At 32.3% G+C, this 15728-nt stretch overlaps 1 protein-coding gene across 1 annotated transcript in view; it reads left to right on the forward strand.

The window, feature by feature from the left end:
* LOC132703860 (PDZ domain-containing protein GIPC3) overlaps positions 1 to 15728 on the forward strand; it is a 35551-nt gene that overhangs the window by 19092 nt on the left and 731 nt on the right. Inside the window, exons 3-5 of the mRNA XM_060673374.1 lie at positions 1147 to 1243; positions 4910 to 5043; positions 13300 to 13545. Of these exons, the coding sequence (XP_060529357.1) occupies positions 1147 to 1243; positions 4910 to 5043; positions 13300 to 13545 (477 nt within the window). The remainder of the gene's footprint in view (positions 1 to 1146; positions 1244 to 4909; positions 5044 to 13299; positions 13546 to 15728) is intronic.

Here is a 15728-nt window from a genome sequence, read left to right on the forward strand (position 1 = left end):
AGAGTCCTTCTCGTGATAGCGGCACACGCTGCACTAATTTTGTTAATGAGATCAGCCATATCTTCGATATGTTCTTCATAGATAACGTTTTTTAGGTAGCCCCAAAGAAAATAATTTGGTGGTGTAATGTCCGGGGACTTCGCCGGCCACCTTACCGGTCCATTAGTACCAAACCATCTATTGGGATATTCTCGGTTCAAATACGAATACGAATTTTTTAAACTTTAGGAAATATCTACTTGACCCCACACTTTGACTACTTTTTACATAAATTAAATATTTCTTTTCGTTTTGGACTTATTGGTGTGCGGAGTTTTAACTGAAAAACCCTGTATATATATATATATATATATATATATATATATATATATATATATATATATATATATATTCTCACGTATTGATTCACGGATGGAAAAATGTGATGACACTATATTCCGGGATATCATCCGTTCGCTCGTTGAACTCCGACTGGAATCCTGCATCCGACTGGAATCCTGCAAATCTTGCATCCGACTGGAATCCTGCAGACGTTTCGCCAAAATCTCACTTGGCATCTTCAATGCTCGCACTCCGTGTTCGAAGTGTTTTCGGAGCGCGAGCATTGAAGATGCCAAGTGAGATTTTGGCGAAACGTCTGCAGGATTCCAGTCGGATGCAAGATTTGCAGGATTCCAGTCGGATGCAGGATTCCAGTCGGAGTTCAACGAGCGAACGGATGATATCCCGGAATATAGTGTCATCATATATATATATATATATATATATATATATATATATATATATATATATATATATATATATATATAGTATGTACTTTGCAGTGATTGATGTGGAAATAAAGATACTATTATTATTATTATTGCATTTTATGATCTATTTTGGAAGACATTTATTCCTTCAAATGATACAGCATCTTCCTATATAAAATTACTACGGACTCCCAAATCTAAGGAAGTTTAATTAGTGATTCTTACCGCCCTACTAATTAATATTTCATCAACGAACGTGAGGTTGGTTGTCCTGAACTCGCCTGTTTTCAACTAACGCTAAATATTATTCTATAAAAACCTAGGATGCGTGAATGCCTTTTTAAAAATATTTCAAGCTATTTTACGGTATTGTATAATGTCGTTTTTGTTTCAGATACTATTTTGCACGCTCAACACATTCAAACCCGACATGAAGAAACTGTTAGGTGGTCAGATCGGTCTGGAAGATTTCATATTTGCTCACAGAAAAGGTAAGACTGTCATACATACAATAGAGCGTTTGATACTATAGTTCTTTAAATTCTAGATATAAAGTTTAAGTCCAGGTTTTACTGGGCCCTATAATTTTTCTACTTATACAACAGCTTTTTTAAACTTCTGTAATTCTCAGCAGTTTACAGATCAATCATGTTATTCATTTCCCTGGGTCTTTGGTACCAATAGAACTCTGTTAATAAATAACAAAGATTTTAATTTTTGAATTGATAACTTTTATTTAAAATTGTCTGACCCTATCTGTTCGATTCAAACTACGTTATACTTGGCTACGTTATGTTGGTACACATGTCCCTAACATATATTCACAGTTTCAGCCAGTTTGCGCGTTTCCTTTTTTTTGTGCGACAGAGGCATTAAACGGGTTTTGTGTGCCCGGAAATTTCCTTTGCATAAAATTTTGTTTAAAAAATGGAATACACTGCTGCAAAACACTTGAAATGTTGACAATGGCATGTGGCATATCTGCTTTTACCAAAAAAAAATATTTATAAGTGGTACAAACTGTTCCAAGATGGCCGAGCCCAGTCATATCATTGGAAGAACCCAGAATCGCCAAGACCGAAAAAAGCACGTCAAGTTCGATCAAATGTCAAGATTTTGCTTACTGTTTTCTTTGATTAAGTACATTAACAGTTCATACCACAATGTCGTACCGCCAAAAAATAGTATACCTTGGAGTTATGCGCCGTTTGCGAGCAGCAATACGAAGAAAATGTCCGGAAAAACAAACCACAATCATGCCTCAACCACCATATTCACCGGATATGACCCCCTGTGACTTTTTCCTGTTACCAAAACTCAAGAAACCCATGAAACGAACGAGGTTTTGAATGATTGAGGAGACAAAGTAAAACCTAGAAGAACTCAAGGCTATACCAGAAAGTGCTTATCATAAATGCTTCTAGAATGAGTTTATTATACCTATAGCATTACTTTGAAGAGGACTATATTAATTTTGATAAACAAATGGTTTTGATTAAAACGTGACCTTACTTTTTGAAGACACCTCGTATTCAGTATAGTTGTACGTTTCTACAGTGAAACTGAGTTATTACATTTTCTCTTGTTCTGTTCTCTGTTTGAGTTCTAGTCTTGCACTGTTTATCTATATAATTATATTGTCTGTTTATATTTTCAAGGTTCACTTTTGTTAAGGTACTTTTACTTTAAATTAAAATAAATGACTTGGTATGTCATGGCGTCCCAAGTATACGATAAGACAAGAATGTCGATTTTGGATACTACAAATATAAAATCTGAGCCCGATAACCGGGATAGATAGACGCTAATTAACATTTTCGACGGCAAAGTCGAAATAGAAAATCGTTGGGATTTACATTGGAACTGATAAAACTGTCAAATGGATTATGATGTATAGCGGTGTAGCCGTTTTAAACGTCATCGCCTCACTGAAATCAGATTCTATCAGATATAACTGTTTAAATTGCCTGACCAATTTTCTTTACGACCTTATAAATAATTGTCCTTCGGTGCCATATGGTCTGTGGCGGTTATTTGGGTATGACAGATCGTAGCGGTACAAAATCGCACACCGTAGGCCGCCTATATAAAAGATGTATAGAAAACATTCTTTTCCTTTTTGTCTCAACGACCACGACTGTGAAATTTTTGAGTAACGGGATAAACAAAAACTGAACATAACACCGGCGTTCTCTATGGGGCATATGTTTATACAGTGCCATAAAACTTTGCCAACAAACATTTTAAAAATGTATACAGGGTCGCGAAGCATTGTGCCAAAAAACTATCTCAAATGCGTTGCATAAAGTCAAAAGTACGTTTGAAAAATATATTCGATTATACAAGGTGTTCCTCAAAATTGTGGCACTTCAAAAATACATTTTTGGAAATTGAACCGACTATGTATATATATTTTTGTAAATCATCATTTCTTCAAAAAATGTGTACATCAGACCGATTCTTTTAGAATTGTAATGCGAGGTTCCCAAAAGGATAACAAATGCATTACTTTATAAATAGATACATACAAATAGAACGTATTTATAAAGATACAAATAGTTACAAGGTTAAAAAAAAAAGCTAAAAAAGTATGTATTACAAAATAACACAAAAATAGCTTAAAATTATATGGCAGTACTAACTATTTAAAGCTAACAAATTTATATAAATGCTGCTTTGAAATTTAGTTATTCCTGAACAGTGTAGGGTTTGCTTGCTTTGCTTTCGAGAAGTTTTTGGGCAGTTAATTGGAAAAAGGCACAGCATAAACAACGAGCGTAGATGATAATTGTAATCTACTTCTACTTCAGTAAAGCGCCTAGTAGTAGTAATAGTAATGACTATGAAATGTTTTGGTTAACCAAAATTGTAAATTTTTGTAAAATTGTAAAAAATTTTTTCGATAAAAGATTACTCGAAATCACTTAAAGATACACAATAAAATTGAAAGTAAATTTAAAATGCTTACATAAAAAGAAGACTATTTAATTAGTTGAAATCTCAACTCAAAGTTCGATCTTGAACAAAGTTTATCATATGCTTATCTTTTTTCTTCCTTCGTAGTAAATGGTAGGTTCATATTTATGTGATTTGGTGCTCGTTCTTTATCGATTAATGGCAAATAGAAATAAAAAATAACAACAATGCAAAAATATATCATGGGTCCCATTTAAAAAATATTTGTTATTGTATTGTCAGTGCATTGTATATGTAATGCTTACCTAAAAATACGACCAATACCGTTTTCAATACATTCAATACATGGTTCAACACTTGTTTTGAAATCATTTTTGAAAAAAAGTTTTGTATTCTAATCTTTATTTCTTTCAGTTGTACCACACTTATTTTCATGTGAATTTGTATTCGTTTTTTATTTGCTGACGCCAAATAAAAATAGAGAATACCCAACAGCGGATAAAATCGATTATTTTAATTTAAAATGTACAAGGACCACTTTTATTTTATTTTATGATTATTGGAAATAAATATGGCGGAACATTTTGAATATATATAGATATCAGACCACGTTTTCTGAAATATTTTCTATTTCCGCCAAACTGGCAACATCGCATTGAATTTCAAAAGCAATCAAAACAATGCAAAAATGTATATGTGTTATTTAAAAAATATTTATTATTGTATTATTGTCTTGCTTTTACTTAAGGCACTGTGTAATTGAAAATGTTTGTAAAATGTATATTTTTTAATTTTGTGCGCAGGATTTTCGAAATTGTGCTAAATAAGGAAATTTTTTCATTAATTAAGCTTTAATTTTACGAAATCGTCGAAACTAACGACTATTGACATCTGATTGACAGCTTTCCGTGGATATAGTTCTAATGAAAGTCGAATGAAAGTTTTTTAGGCAACGTCTTTAGAGTTAAAAAATGAAAAAAAAACCCAACGAATTCAATACATCTCAAGAAAAAAAATTATCGTGCGATATTGTAATAGAAGCAATTGTTTATCCTATGTAGAACAAATATGTAACAATGAAACATCAATTTCGCCTTATCTTATTTGCAAACAATCGACGAGTGGGTGGAAATTCAACATTGGGTTTTAACGTCTACATTGAACTAATTCGGTAATTAAAATCGATTCTTAGATTCCGATAAGGCATTTCTAGCTCCCAAAACGTGTGTGTATGCTTTTAGGTAGGCCGAAAGAAGTTGAAATCGTAAAATCGGAAGATTCGTTGGGTCTTACGATCACCGACAACGGCGCTGGATACGCTTTCATCAAGAGGATCAAAGAAGGCTCCATCATTGACAGTATACCCCACATTAAAGTGAGTCGAGGCGTACAATATTGGAATATTTAATGACATGCAAACCAAGCGGCTTGAATTTTTTTTTTTTTTTTTCATTTAAATGAAATTAAAAAAAACAAAATTTTGTAGGTACAGCCGCCATTTTAGTATTTCTAAATCAAAATGAATATTTATTTTCATTGATTGTAATTAATTTTTTCGTGAACTTTTACCTAAATATTATTTATATAGTACTTATAACAATAACATTCCTTTATTTGCTATGCTAGCTTCCATGAGTCTTTCAAAATGTTCGATTTTAACGGCAAATAAATTCATTTATTTCACCACTTTAATCACTTTACTATAAATATTTTGTTCTAAACAATAATTCATATCAGATATTAAATCTTAAAATGGGCCCTTTTAAACATTTTTGACAGTTTTATAATAAAATTTGGATTCTAAAGTGTGATTTGTAGTTAATGAAACTATAGTAAATTAAAGTTAAATAAAAATAATAGTTAGAGTGAGGAATTTAATGGAAAACGAAATAACAAAAAACAACATTACTTAAAAAATAATATTTATGGCGGTTTAAAGATCAACTTAAAGGGGGGTTAGTAGTTATTATTATTATTTGTTTATTACTTACTAAAATTATATTTATAGTTTATTTTACAGTAAAATATTTTAATTTAATTTTAACTTTAATTATTTAATTAATCAATTTAACGACTTTAAAAACTAAGGCCATTACAAATCAATTTTGGCTTGGGATCTAATCAGGTCTTTATACAGGGAGAGTCGAAAAAATCGGTCAACTCGTTAATGGCAGATTCTATGTGTGAAAATATTTAATTTCTATTTAAACATTACCATTTTTATCTATAAATCTCACAGTTTTTCACATATTTTGTTAAAACGGGCTGTGCAGTAAATTTTGTCATTGTACGCCTCTGGTCCCAAAACATATTTCGTTGAATACACTTTAGATATAATTTTTTTCCTCTTTTGTTTATTTTTAATATCAATTGTAGTTTTTGAATAGTAGTAAATAATTGACACTAATAACTGACAATAATAAAAATATAACTTTCAATAAATTTTAAACACCAAAACAAATATCAACAAAAAAAGGCCGTAACCTGTTTTTTTTTCCATTTTAGCCAAAATATCTTGCATAATGCAAATAACATTAATGTTTTTATTGTAATGAGAATTCCATAAAAGTCTCTGATATTATAACGAAAAAGAGAAAGAAGAAAGGGCTAAGTCTACTTTTTTTAACGACTTATTGAATTCAAAAGATTTACGTAGCAAATGGCACCGAAACCTTAACAATCATCATATTCTCATCACTATAAGATGTACAGCGTGGTCGTAATTGAAATGTTTTGACAGAAAAAAACCTACTTCTGAACTACATAGAGCAAAATCGACTTACGTATCAAGGGCTCGATTTTTGAGAAAAATTTATTAGTTGAAACGGCATGGCGAAATCTTCACACCAACCGAGATGTAGGCCGTTTTTTAATTTTCTGTCTTTTTGAAAATTGCCCATAACTTTTTTGTTTATAAAAATTTTTGATTATTAAAGCATTTTTTTAGGCAAAGACAGTGGCGTACTCACATTTTATCTACTGTTCTCCGTTTTCTCATGAATGAATACAACAAAAAAGGCGGAAATATAGGAAATTTTTGTTTATGAATTAGTACCATTTAACTTTTTTCCAGGCCACTTTCAAAAACTAATGTGGTATCTCATTATACTTCAAATTTCCAAATTTATACCGGGCAATTTTGACTTTTTGTTGTAATTTCTTTATTATCATAACAATTACATCTTAAGAAAAATGAATGAATTAAACGTTGGTTTTTATAAGTTCAACGCCCTGTATTATAAAAACCGTGCGCCAAAATTAAAAAGGGCATAATATGGGAACATTATATACGATGATTACTCCCCCAGCCTAACAAACATACTATATATCCGAGTACCACGCGAATGCCAGAGTAACCTAATGTAGTTTGTTAATTCAATTGGACAATTATACAATCTCCATTTGTAATGCTGTAAATTTAAAGACCTTTAAACCAGGAAGGTATGTAACTATAATTAAAGCGTGCGTGAACTTTTATAACCTTAAACGGTTTAAGCGGCGCCTAATTGAAGAAATTGAAATTAATTAAGCGTGTAGACTACGCGGCTGTGTTTTAAAAGGCGCAATGGGCACGTCCGGAAATTGAAAAAAAAGGAACCCGTCGGAAAAACAATGCCGCGATATTTAGTTTACTCGGTATATTTCTGATGGTATTCATCGCCCCATATGTTTATCTACGTAAAGGGCAACTAGAAGATACGTAATTACGTCGAAGATAGTCTAAAGCAAAGATAAGATATAAATATAATGATGAGTAACTCGAACTTGAGTTTATTAGATTGCGAGAGTTATATCCAAGATTACGTTTACGGATTTCGTGCTAAACCAATGGTATACCAGATATATAGGATGTTGCGAAATTAATGCACCAAATTTATATCGCACGTCAAAATAAGAATCGAAATACAGGGTGTTGAAAATCTAGGAGAAAAACTGTATTTTATTATTATCCGTGACGTCCGCAGCAGATTAATATGAAATATATTTTACGAAATATATGGTACGCCACTGTTTTTCCCAAAATTTTTGCAACCTTCACTCAATTTGAATCAAATTCGATCTCTTGACTTTTTTCCGAATAATGCCAACTTTTTCAAGCGAAGAAACATCGCTAAAACCATTATAAACATCTTAAATATTAAAAACCCAAAGTTTTGGTTAGTTATTTTGAATAAAAAAGTACTCCTTGTATTTTAACGATTATAATTTAAAAAAAAACAGTATTTTTTTATAATTCCACCGGTTTTCGAAAGAGAAAATACCGAAACTGTTTTATTTTGTTTATGTATGTTTCGCTTTTTTGCAGTTGTAATTAGATGGAAAAAAATGCCTTGTATCCTCTTTACGATTTACAATTTATAAGTAAACTTGATCTAATCGAAGTGGAATAATGGTTCCTAGAATCAACCCAATTATGTGATTTAAATTTTATTTAGAGTGAGAGGGCTAGTAATAGGGATCGTTTTCCTTTTGGGGCACGTTAATACTAGTAGCACATATTTATTTCTCACTTTTTCTAACTATTTGGCTTTCTTGGGTTGTTAATTCCGAATCTTGAAGAATTACCGTCTACATCTGAGACTTATAACTTATATTTAAATTCTGAAAATGTAAGGTTCTATACATTGCAAATAAAAAAAACAAAAATTCTTCTTCTTTTTTAAAAAAGATAAATTTAAAATAATTGAAAATCTAGAACACCACAATGTCTTATATAAGGGGGGGGTTAGAAAGTTCGAGTTAGAGAACAGCATGAAAAACTTTTAAGACTTTGACTAGAAGCTAGAACGCTCATTATATACAAGAAACCGGTTAAACTTTTGGGTTAATATGGTACTTTTTCGAAAAATCAAAAATAACTGGATCACAAATTGTTTTTTTTTAATTAAATTTTTTTAATAATTTTTAACGCCAAATTTGATATGAAAATCCAAAAGATTGTTAGAAATCAGTGTACCAGAGCGCTAGAATATTCGAAAAAATACCATATGTACTTTATTATTAATTTCTCACTCTGTATAATACAAATCTGATACACAATGGCGTAGATAGGAACCAACAATAAAAATTACACAAACACGTAAAGTTGAGTCCGTTGTTGTAAAAAAAAGGTTTTTTTAGAATTTCAACGTCCTGTACCTCGGAAAGGAGACGCTTTTGAAAATTTAATGGAGATTTAAATAATGGTTAACTGAACTATATCATTTTCTTTATATATGTTCTGATTTTTGAGGTGTTAATTAAAAATTAAATTAAAAAATCCCTTGTATCTAACCAAGCGGAATAATGGTTTCTATAATCTGGTGCATTTTAGGGGGTATTTTAAAGTGAAATGGCCCGCAATGGGGATTGTTTTCTTTGTCATGCGCGTTAATAGTAATGGGAGATGACTGTGATAAGAAGATAATTATATTTATGTCCCAAGTTTTCTGTACGGCTGAAGAAGAACTCATATTTTTATCTATTTTAATATTAATTTCTCGAATAGAATCATCCCTTCCATTTTTTCCTCATCATTTGGTGAAACAGTCTATGATACAAATCTAATAAATAATATTGTAGATAGTGACCGACCATTAAAATAACACAAACATGTAGCGTTGAATCCATTGTTGTTAAGAAAAAGACAGTTTTTATAGCATTTCAACACCCTGTATCTCGAAAAGGAAACGCTTCTGGACATTTAATTGGCTATTTTGGAGATCTGTATCATCTTTATTTACGTTTTGCTAATGGAGGTTTTAATTATATGATAAAAAATCTCTTGTAGTCTTCATTATTTACAATTTATAAGTATAATATAGTAGTACAATCTGGTAGTTTTTTTTGTCATGCACCTTAATACTAAACTTGGGTTAATTTAGCATTTTTTTAAAAACTCAAAAATAACTGAGTCACAGATCGTAATGTTTTTAAATGTTAATTAAATTTCATTTTTATTTAACTCTTTGCAAAATAATATTAGTAATCTGTGTGCCAGAGTGCAAGAATTTTCGAGAAAATTTTATATGTAAACTGATATGTCGTTGTCAGTGAAGATAGAACCATGTGTCTTCGCATGACCCTATCTTGCTTTTTGGTACTTGTGAAATGAAAGATGATGAAAAATTTTCATGACATGCTTAGTTTTTAAAATACAGGGTGATTTTGGAAAATTGAACTTTTGGAGCATCCCTCGTATAATATGAAATATCGGAAAGGTGACAAGCGCATCTGAATCGGCAGCGTAGTCAGTTTTTTTTAATGGTTTCGTCTTTTTGAAAAAAAAATAAATGTTGGTTTTTTTGTATTTCAAATTTGATTTCGCTCGACAGAAGCATTTGAAAAATGTATAACGGTATGGGGTTATTTGGATAAATGACCTCACAAATTTGATTTTCTTAAAATTTCATGAAGGTATTTGCGGCAGGTCTTGCAAAATTGCCACCCGTCAGGCCCATTTGTACTTATCCAATTATCCCCAAAATTACAAATAAAATATTAATATTAAATTAAGTTGGCTTTTGTTATAAAATTGGCCACACTTTTAGATCAGCCGTTGCCGTTGTGTACGAGACAAACATGAAAAACTTTTAGTATTTTGCTGATTTTGAACGATCATCATATACAATGAGTCGGTGAAAACTTCAATTGTATCCTTTCGAAAATTACAAAAAGGTGTAAAAATTTAATGCCGCTAAATTATAAAATCGTAAGTATTCATTACTTGGGCAGAATAAGCTACAAAAATTTCATTCGTTCGTTTGCGGACACCCTGTATCATAACAAAAAAGTAACAAACACCGTAATGCCGCTGTGTTATGTAAAAAATACCGCTCCTTGGTTCCGGTGTACCGCAAAGCTCGGATCCGGGGCCACTTCCATTCGATTTATTGGTAGGCGACGTCGTTTCCGTCGGAGGTGGCCAGAATCGGACGTGTTTCTCTAAAGTAACAAACCGAAGGCTAAAAATTATCCCGTAAGGCAGCCAAGTCGGTTATATAGGTTCTTTCACCTTAATTTCAGCTTATTAAAAACACGTTTCAAGCGGTACACTCGTCGAAGATTAAAAAAAAAGAACCTCGCGAGAGAGAACATCCGTCGAAGTATCACGGAAGCACGTACGGATATGTGACTTTTTTTTTCGAAAACACAGCGATTTTGATGTGGAAAAGCTAAAGTATATTTTTGGGGGCCTTTTTTTACAAATAAACGCCATTGCGTCACTTTTTCTCTATATCTTAAAAAATGTTATTTTATTAATATACACACCTATAACATATGTTTGTTCCATATTTTTAAATGAATTTAGTTTTATGAAATTAAATGTGATTTGGCAACACTGGATAATATTAGAATTGTTTGCAAGGCAGCAGAGTTGGCGCTGAAGCGTCAATACAGCGTTGTAACCTGCTTATGCGCAGTTTGGTTGGCAGTTGTTGCGTATTTCTAGTGTTCTAGAACGTATAAATATGGAAAGAAGACATTGTGTGAACAATCCAAATAACTTTTGTTATATCTGTGGTAGTTGTCTTAAGCAAAGGCAAACTATAACTTCTTCTTCTTCTTTTTCTTCTTCTTCTTACTATTATTATTATTCCTACGTTCAAGTCCAATGACTTCTGTTTACTGAGTAATATTTAATCTTATTTGACCAGCTATCTTGCCATCTTTTTTGTGGTCTTAAGCTTGATCTTTTCCCCACGGGTTTTCCATCTCTTGTGATCTTTGCTAATCTATGCTCTTCAATTCTCGTTACGTGTTGATTCCAATTTCTTCTTCTCTCTCGTCCCCATCTTACTATATCTTGAATATTACATTGTTGTTATATATATTTTATAGATTCTTGTTTTCGTTTCTATTCCTAGATGTTTATTTCTCCACACTATATCCCTTAATGCACCTGATGTGGCTGCTGCTTTCCTTACTTGGTATATCGTCTCTTGGTAAATATCTCGGTGGCTTGTTACTTTCGAAAATCAATGAAATCGAATTTGAGTCTCTGCGCTCGTATAAAAATTTTATATCTCGGTAACGGTAGGTCCTATGTGAGCGCCGTTGGTACAGAAATGATCACCGTAATTTTTTTTTGTCTGTCCGTTCTCGTCTTTTAGTTTTTCCTGAATAACTTTCGAACCAGCTATTAATTTCATTCGGGTTTAAAGGCCGTCGTCGATTGGAATTACTTCCTAACGTTTCGCTAGCACGAGTGGCGAGCTTCTTCAGAGGTCCTTCCATCTCCGATGTTGGACGTAGACTGACGATTTCTCCTGCGCAGGTTGTATTTATGCCGATTGGTGGAGGGCGGGGCTTGTTCCGCTTCGGTTGGTCTCGGGATATCGATCGGTACTGCTCGGGCGTTCCTAAGGATCGGGTTCCAGATTTGGTTGAGTCTAAGGGTCTCCTCCTTTCGGTTGAAATTGTGTGGGTGTTTTTAAATCTCAATGGCTTCCCTGACTAGTCTGTTGTGATAGCCGTTGACCGATGCTAGTAACTTACAGCTCTCAAAGTGTATCCTTTCGAACCGTTGGAGCCACAAAATTGGAATTTGCCCCCGAGGTACATAAGCTTGTAAGAATCCGACGCCGGCATCCATCTTTTTTTTCTCGATTTTCGATCGTACAAAATATGGCTAATTAGTTCAAACGGTTTTCGCCTATCACATACGCTGCTTGGTATATTTGAAAAAATCCATATTGAAATCGCTATTTCGGGGGCTGTCAAGACGCCATGACGTCATTTATTATTACGGCGCACTGCATGGTTTGAGAAAAAACTTATTTTGTCGAAAACCATTTACTCTTTTCAAAAAATTCTTGAACCAGGACGCGTGGAAAATCCAGGGCTACAACTTCGACTTCGAACAATCATATCATACACAGGGTGTGTCGTTCAAAATTTCCGTTTTTGTGGCTAAATTATTGGCGGTAAACGAAAACCCGTTAAAGATGAGATAATTTTATTTAAACAGTATCGTAAACCGTGTCGTGAGAGTTTCAGGTTTCGGCAACTATTCAGGGCGCGAGATATTTGAAAAAATATCACTCGACAACGCGATTATTTGTCCAAATTTTGATATTTACCGCTGTTTGCTGTAACTTTGAAGTTCCACGAGATGTGAAGGACATTTTATACAGGATGCATGCACAATTAAATCACATCGATTTTGCGAAAGTTCCATAGTGGTCCGCAGATACTGTTACACATTCAGTTTTCTCTGTTGATATTGGGGTTTTATTAAATATGTGTAACATTCTTTGTACGCTGTCTTCGCTATTAGATATCAGTACCGCATCGTCCGCGTCCTATTTTGTATCCTCTTAGTCTTTTTACTTTTTCTATCATTTTGTCTGTAATCAGGTTAAATAGAAACGGACATAAGCTGTCTCCTTGTCTTATTCCTGTGTTTACCTTTATTTCTTCAGATACCTTTCCCTCAGCTTTTATTTTAGTGGAGCAATTGTAATTGAGTTCTTCTATAATTCTTTAAGTAAGTAAAAAAAACCTTACGTGATACAAATAAATGCGTACAGTTTCTGAAATCAGCCTACCAAAGTTATGTAAAACCAATTTTCAAAATAATAACGTCTGTCAAAGAGTTTAATTTTGTAGACCTGTGACATTATTGCGTAACCATTGCGTCATTTTTCAGGTGGGGGATCACATAGAGAAGTTGAATGGCGAGAGCATGGTGGGTAAACGTCACTTCGAGGTGGCGAACGCGCTGAAACTTATCCCGAAGGATTCGACGTTCACCATCAGGCTCGTCGAGCCTATGAACAGCGGGTTCGGTAGTATCGGCCCTAAGGGTTCGTCGAAAACTCCGAAGAAAAGCTACGGATCCGGAAAAGAGACCCTACGATTTAAGGCGGGGGGGAAAGCTCAGATCGAAGAACAGGTAATTTTTTCATGTGTCTCTCAATTTCAAATGCGAATTCCTATACAGCACATTTCCCACGACATGACCGCCATAGTTTGGGAGTGTATTGCTGGAGTGATTTCAACTTAAAAATGTCAAATGAACATATACCCAAAACTGAGCTACAAGCATTTCGAATTTTAAAGACCATTTATTTTTTATATTTTATTTTATTGAATCAAATGGCACCGCCCTAAAATTGACAGAAAAATAAAATTAAACAAAGAAAAAATAAGGTGACTGTGAAACAAAAGCATTTATGTCAAAAAGTTTTGACATAGTTGTTGCTTATATTTTCTGCTGTAGTATGTAGTTACATTTAGACTTTGTAGTAAAACAGATGTTTTCAATGTGTTACGTATTTATAGCAATTGGTTATGAATTGCTAGTGAATGCATTCGAATTTGTTTGCCAAATTGGATAGAGATTTATTGATTTCAGCAAGTTAATTTTAGCAAGCCCAAGCCGAATTGATAATATTGAAAAGGATAAAGATCTTTAATTTTTTTAATTTTGTTACCCCGCGCAAACGCAAATATGGTGGACATTCCATTCACTATCTATCCTAAGTAAAAAACTTAGGCCCGTTAATGAAATTAGGCGGCCAAAATTGGTTAATTAGCTCCAAAATCAGCTTAAAGCAGATGATTACTCTTTATTAAAAATATTTTGAACCGATGAATGAAGTTTTACAACTGACAGCCTATTTAATAGGCATATTAAACATTACTAGTCCATAGAGGATCCCTTTTCATAAAATGAAAGGTGGCAGAAATGTCACTGTCACTCTATTTTCAATTTTTAAATGCGGTGATTTCCGAAACTACATATTTAGACAACCTTTGTGGCGTTGTTATACGTATCCTTAACGAAAAGGCAAAAACTGGTCTGGATAGGGTTTTTATGTAGGATTCAGTGGCGCATTCGGCTTTCATTTTAAAATTTTTATATATAAACTAAACTTATGATTTTTAATTATTAGCTTTTCAAATATATATAACACATAATAAAAAGCATTTTTTAAATTTCTTGTATGAGTATAACATGAAAAATACATATTTTTCCATAAATTACGATCTGTCCATAGAATTAGAAATAGAAGTTAAGAAGGAACGTGAATGCGGTTTACGTTTTTAAGTTTTTATTTACTTACTTATTTTATTAGCTGGACGTCCATACTATGTTTAATTTAATTCTAATTGAGACAAATTAATAAAAAGCAGCAATCAACTAAAAAAGTTTTTGAATACGCCCGAGAGTTAAGTCAAGTGAACATTCTATTACAGAACAAAAGTGATATTTTGTTTAACCGATTAAAATTTCAATATAATCGATTGTTCAATCATTATGTATTAATTATTTGTGGTTGACAGAAATTTTGAAACAAAAGAATGACATTTGTGCATCTCTATAGATCGACGTAACAAAAAATTCAAAATTTTAAGTATTTTTAAAAGTTTATTTTTTCTTTTACCATTTTTATTATTTTTTTTTTTTAGTTGATAACTTTCATTAAAATTTCACATTAAATAGTTAAAAAGTTAAAATATAAAATAATTTTTAGTTAATTTAAATAGATATAAGGCTTTCAAAAACGTTAAATAAATCTAAACCAAAATTATTTGAAATATAAAATTATTTTTAAATAATTTATAGTTAATTTGATAATCTATAATATTTGCTAAACATTTCAAACTTTTCTTTCTTCTTTTTTGTATTTTCCCATTTTTGCTTTGTGTGGCGCTATGCAAAGAATGCGATGTATTAAGCATAAATAACGAAATTAGGTATTTTCCCATTAATTACACCTGAATTTGTATAAAAATGTCTATTTTTGACGTTTATAGTTTTTGCTACAGTACTATAGTATTGACACATAGTTTAAAGAATTTCACTTGTTTGGGTGGTTGGGCTTAATATGTTACGCACTTTAAGTAAATAAGACAACGCGTAACCTTGTAATTGGATATCGGTTTTATTATACTCGGTAATACATTTGCGGTGTAATGGTAAACAAATATTTGAAAAATTTATCTCGACACCACGTCATTATATAAAAACGTAATCAGGAATCTGGTCTAGAACAATACCGCCAACCACAACTGTAGATTTATTCTTCTATCGATGAATACAAATTATGGATTTTAAAATTATCATCAGTT

Source organism: Cylas formicarius, unplaced genomic scaffold, assembly GCF_029955315.1.
Source record: "Cylas formicarius isolate icCylForm1 unplaced genomic scaffold, icCylForm1.1 PGA_scaffold_6__28_contigs__length_40554024, whole genome shotgun sequence".
NCBI lineage: Eukaryota > Metazoa > Arthropoda > Insecta > Coleoptera > Brentidae > Cylas > Cylas formicarius.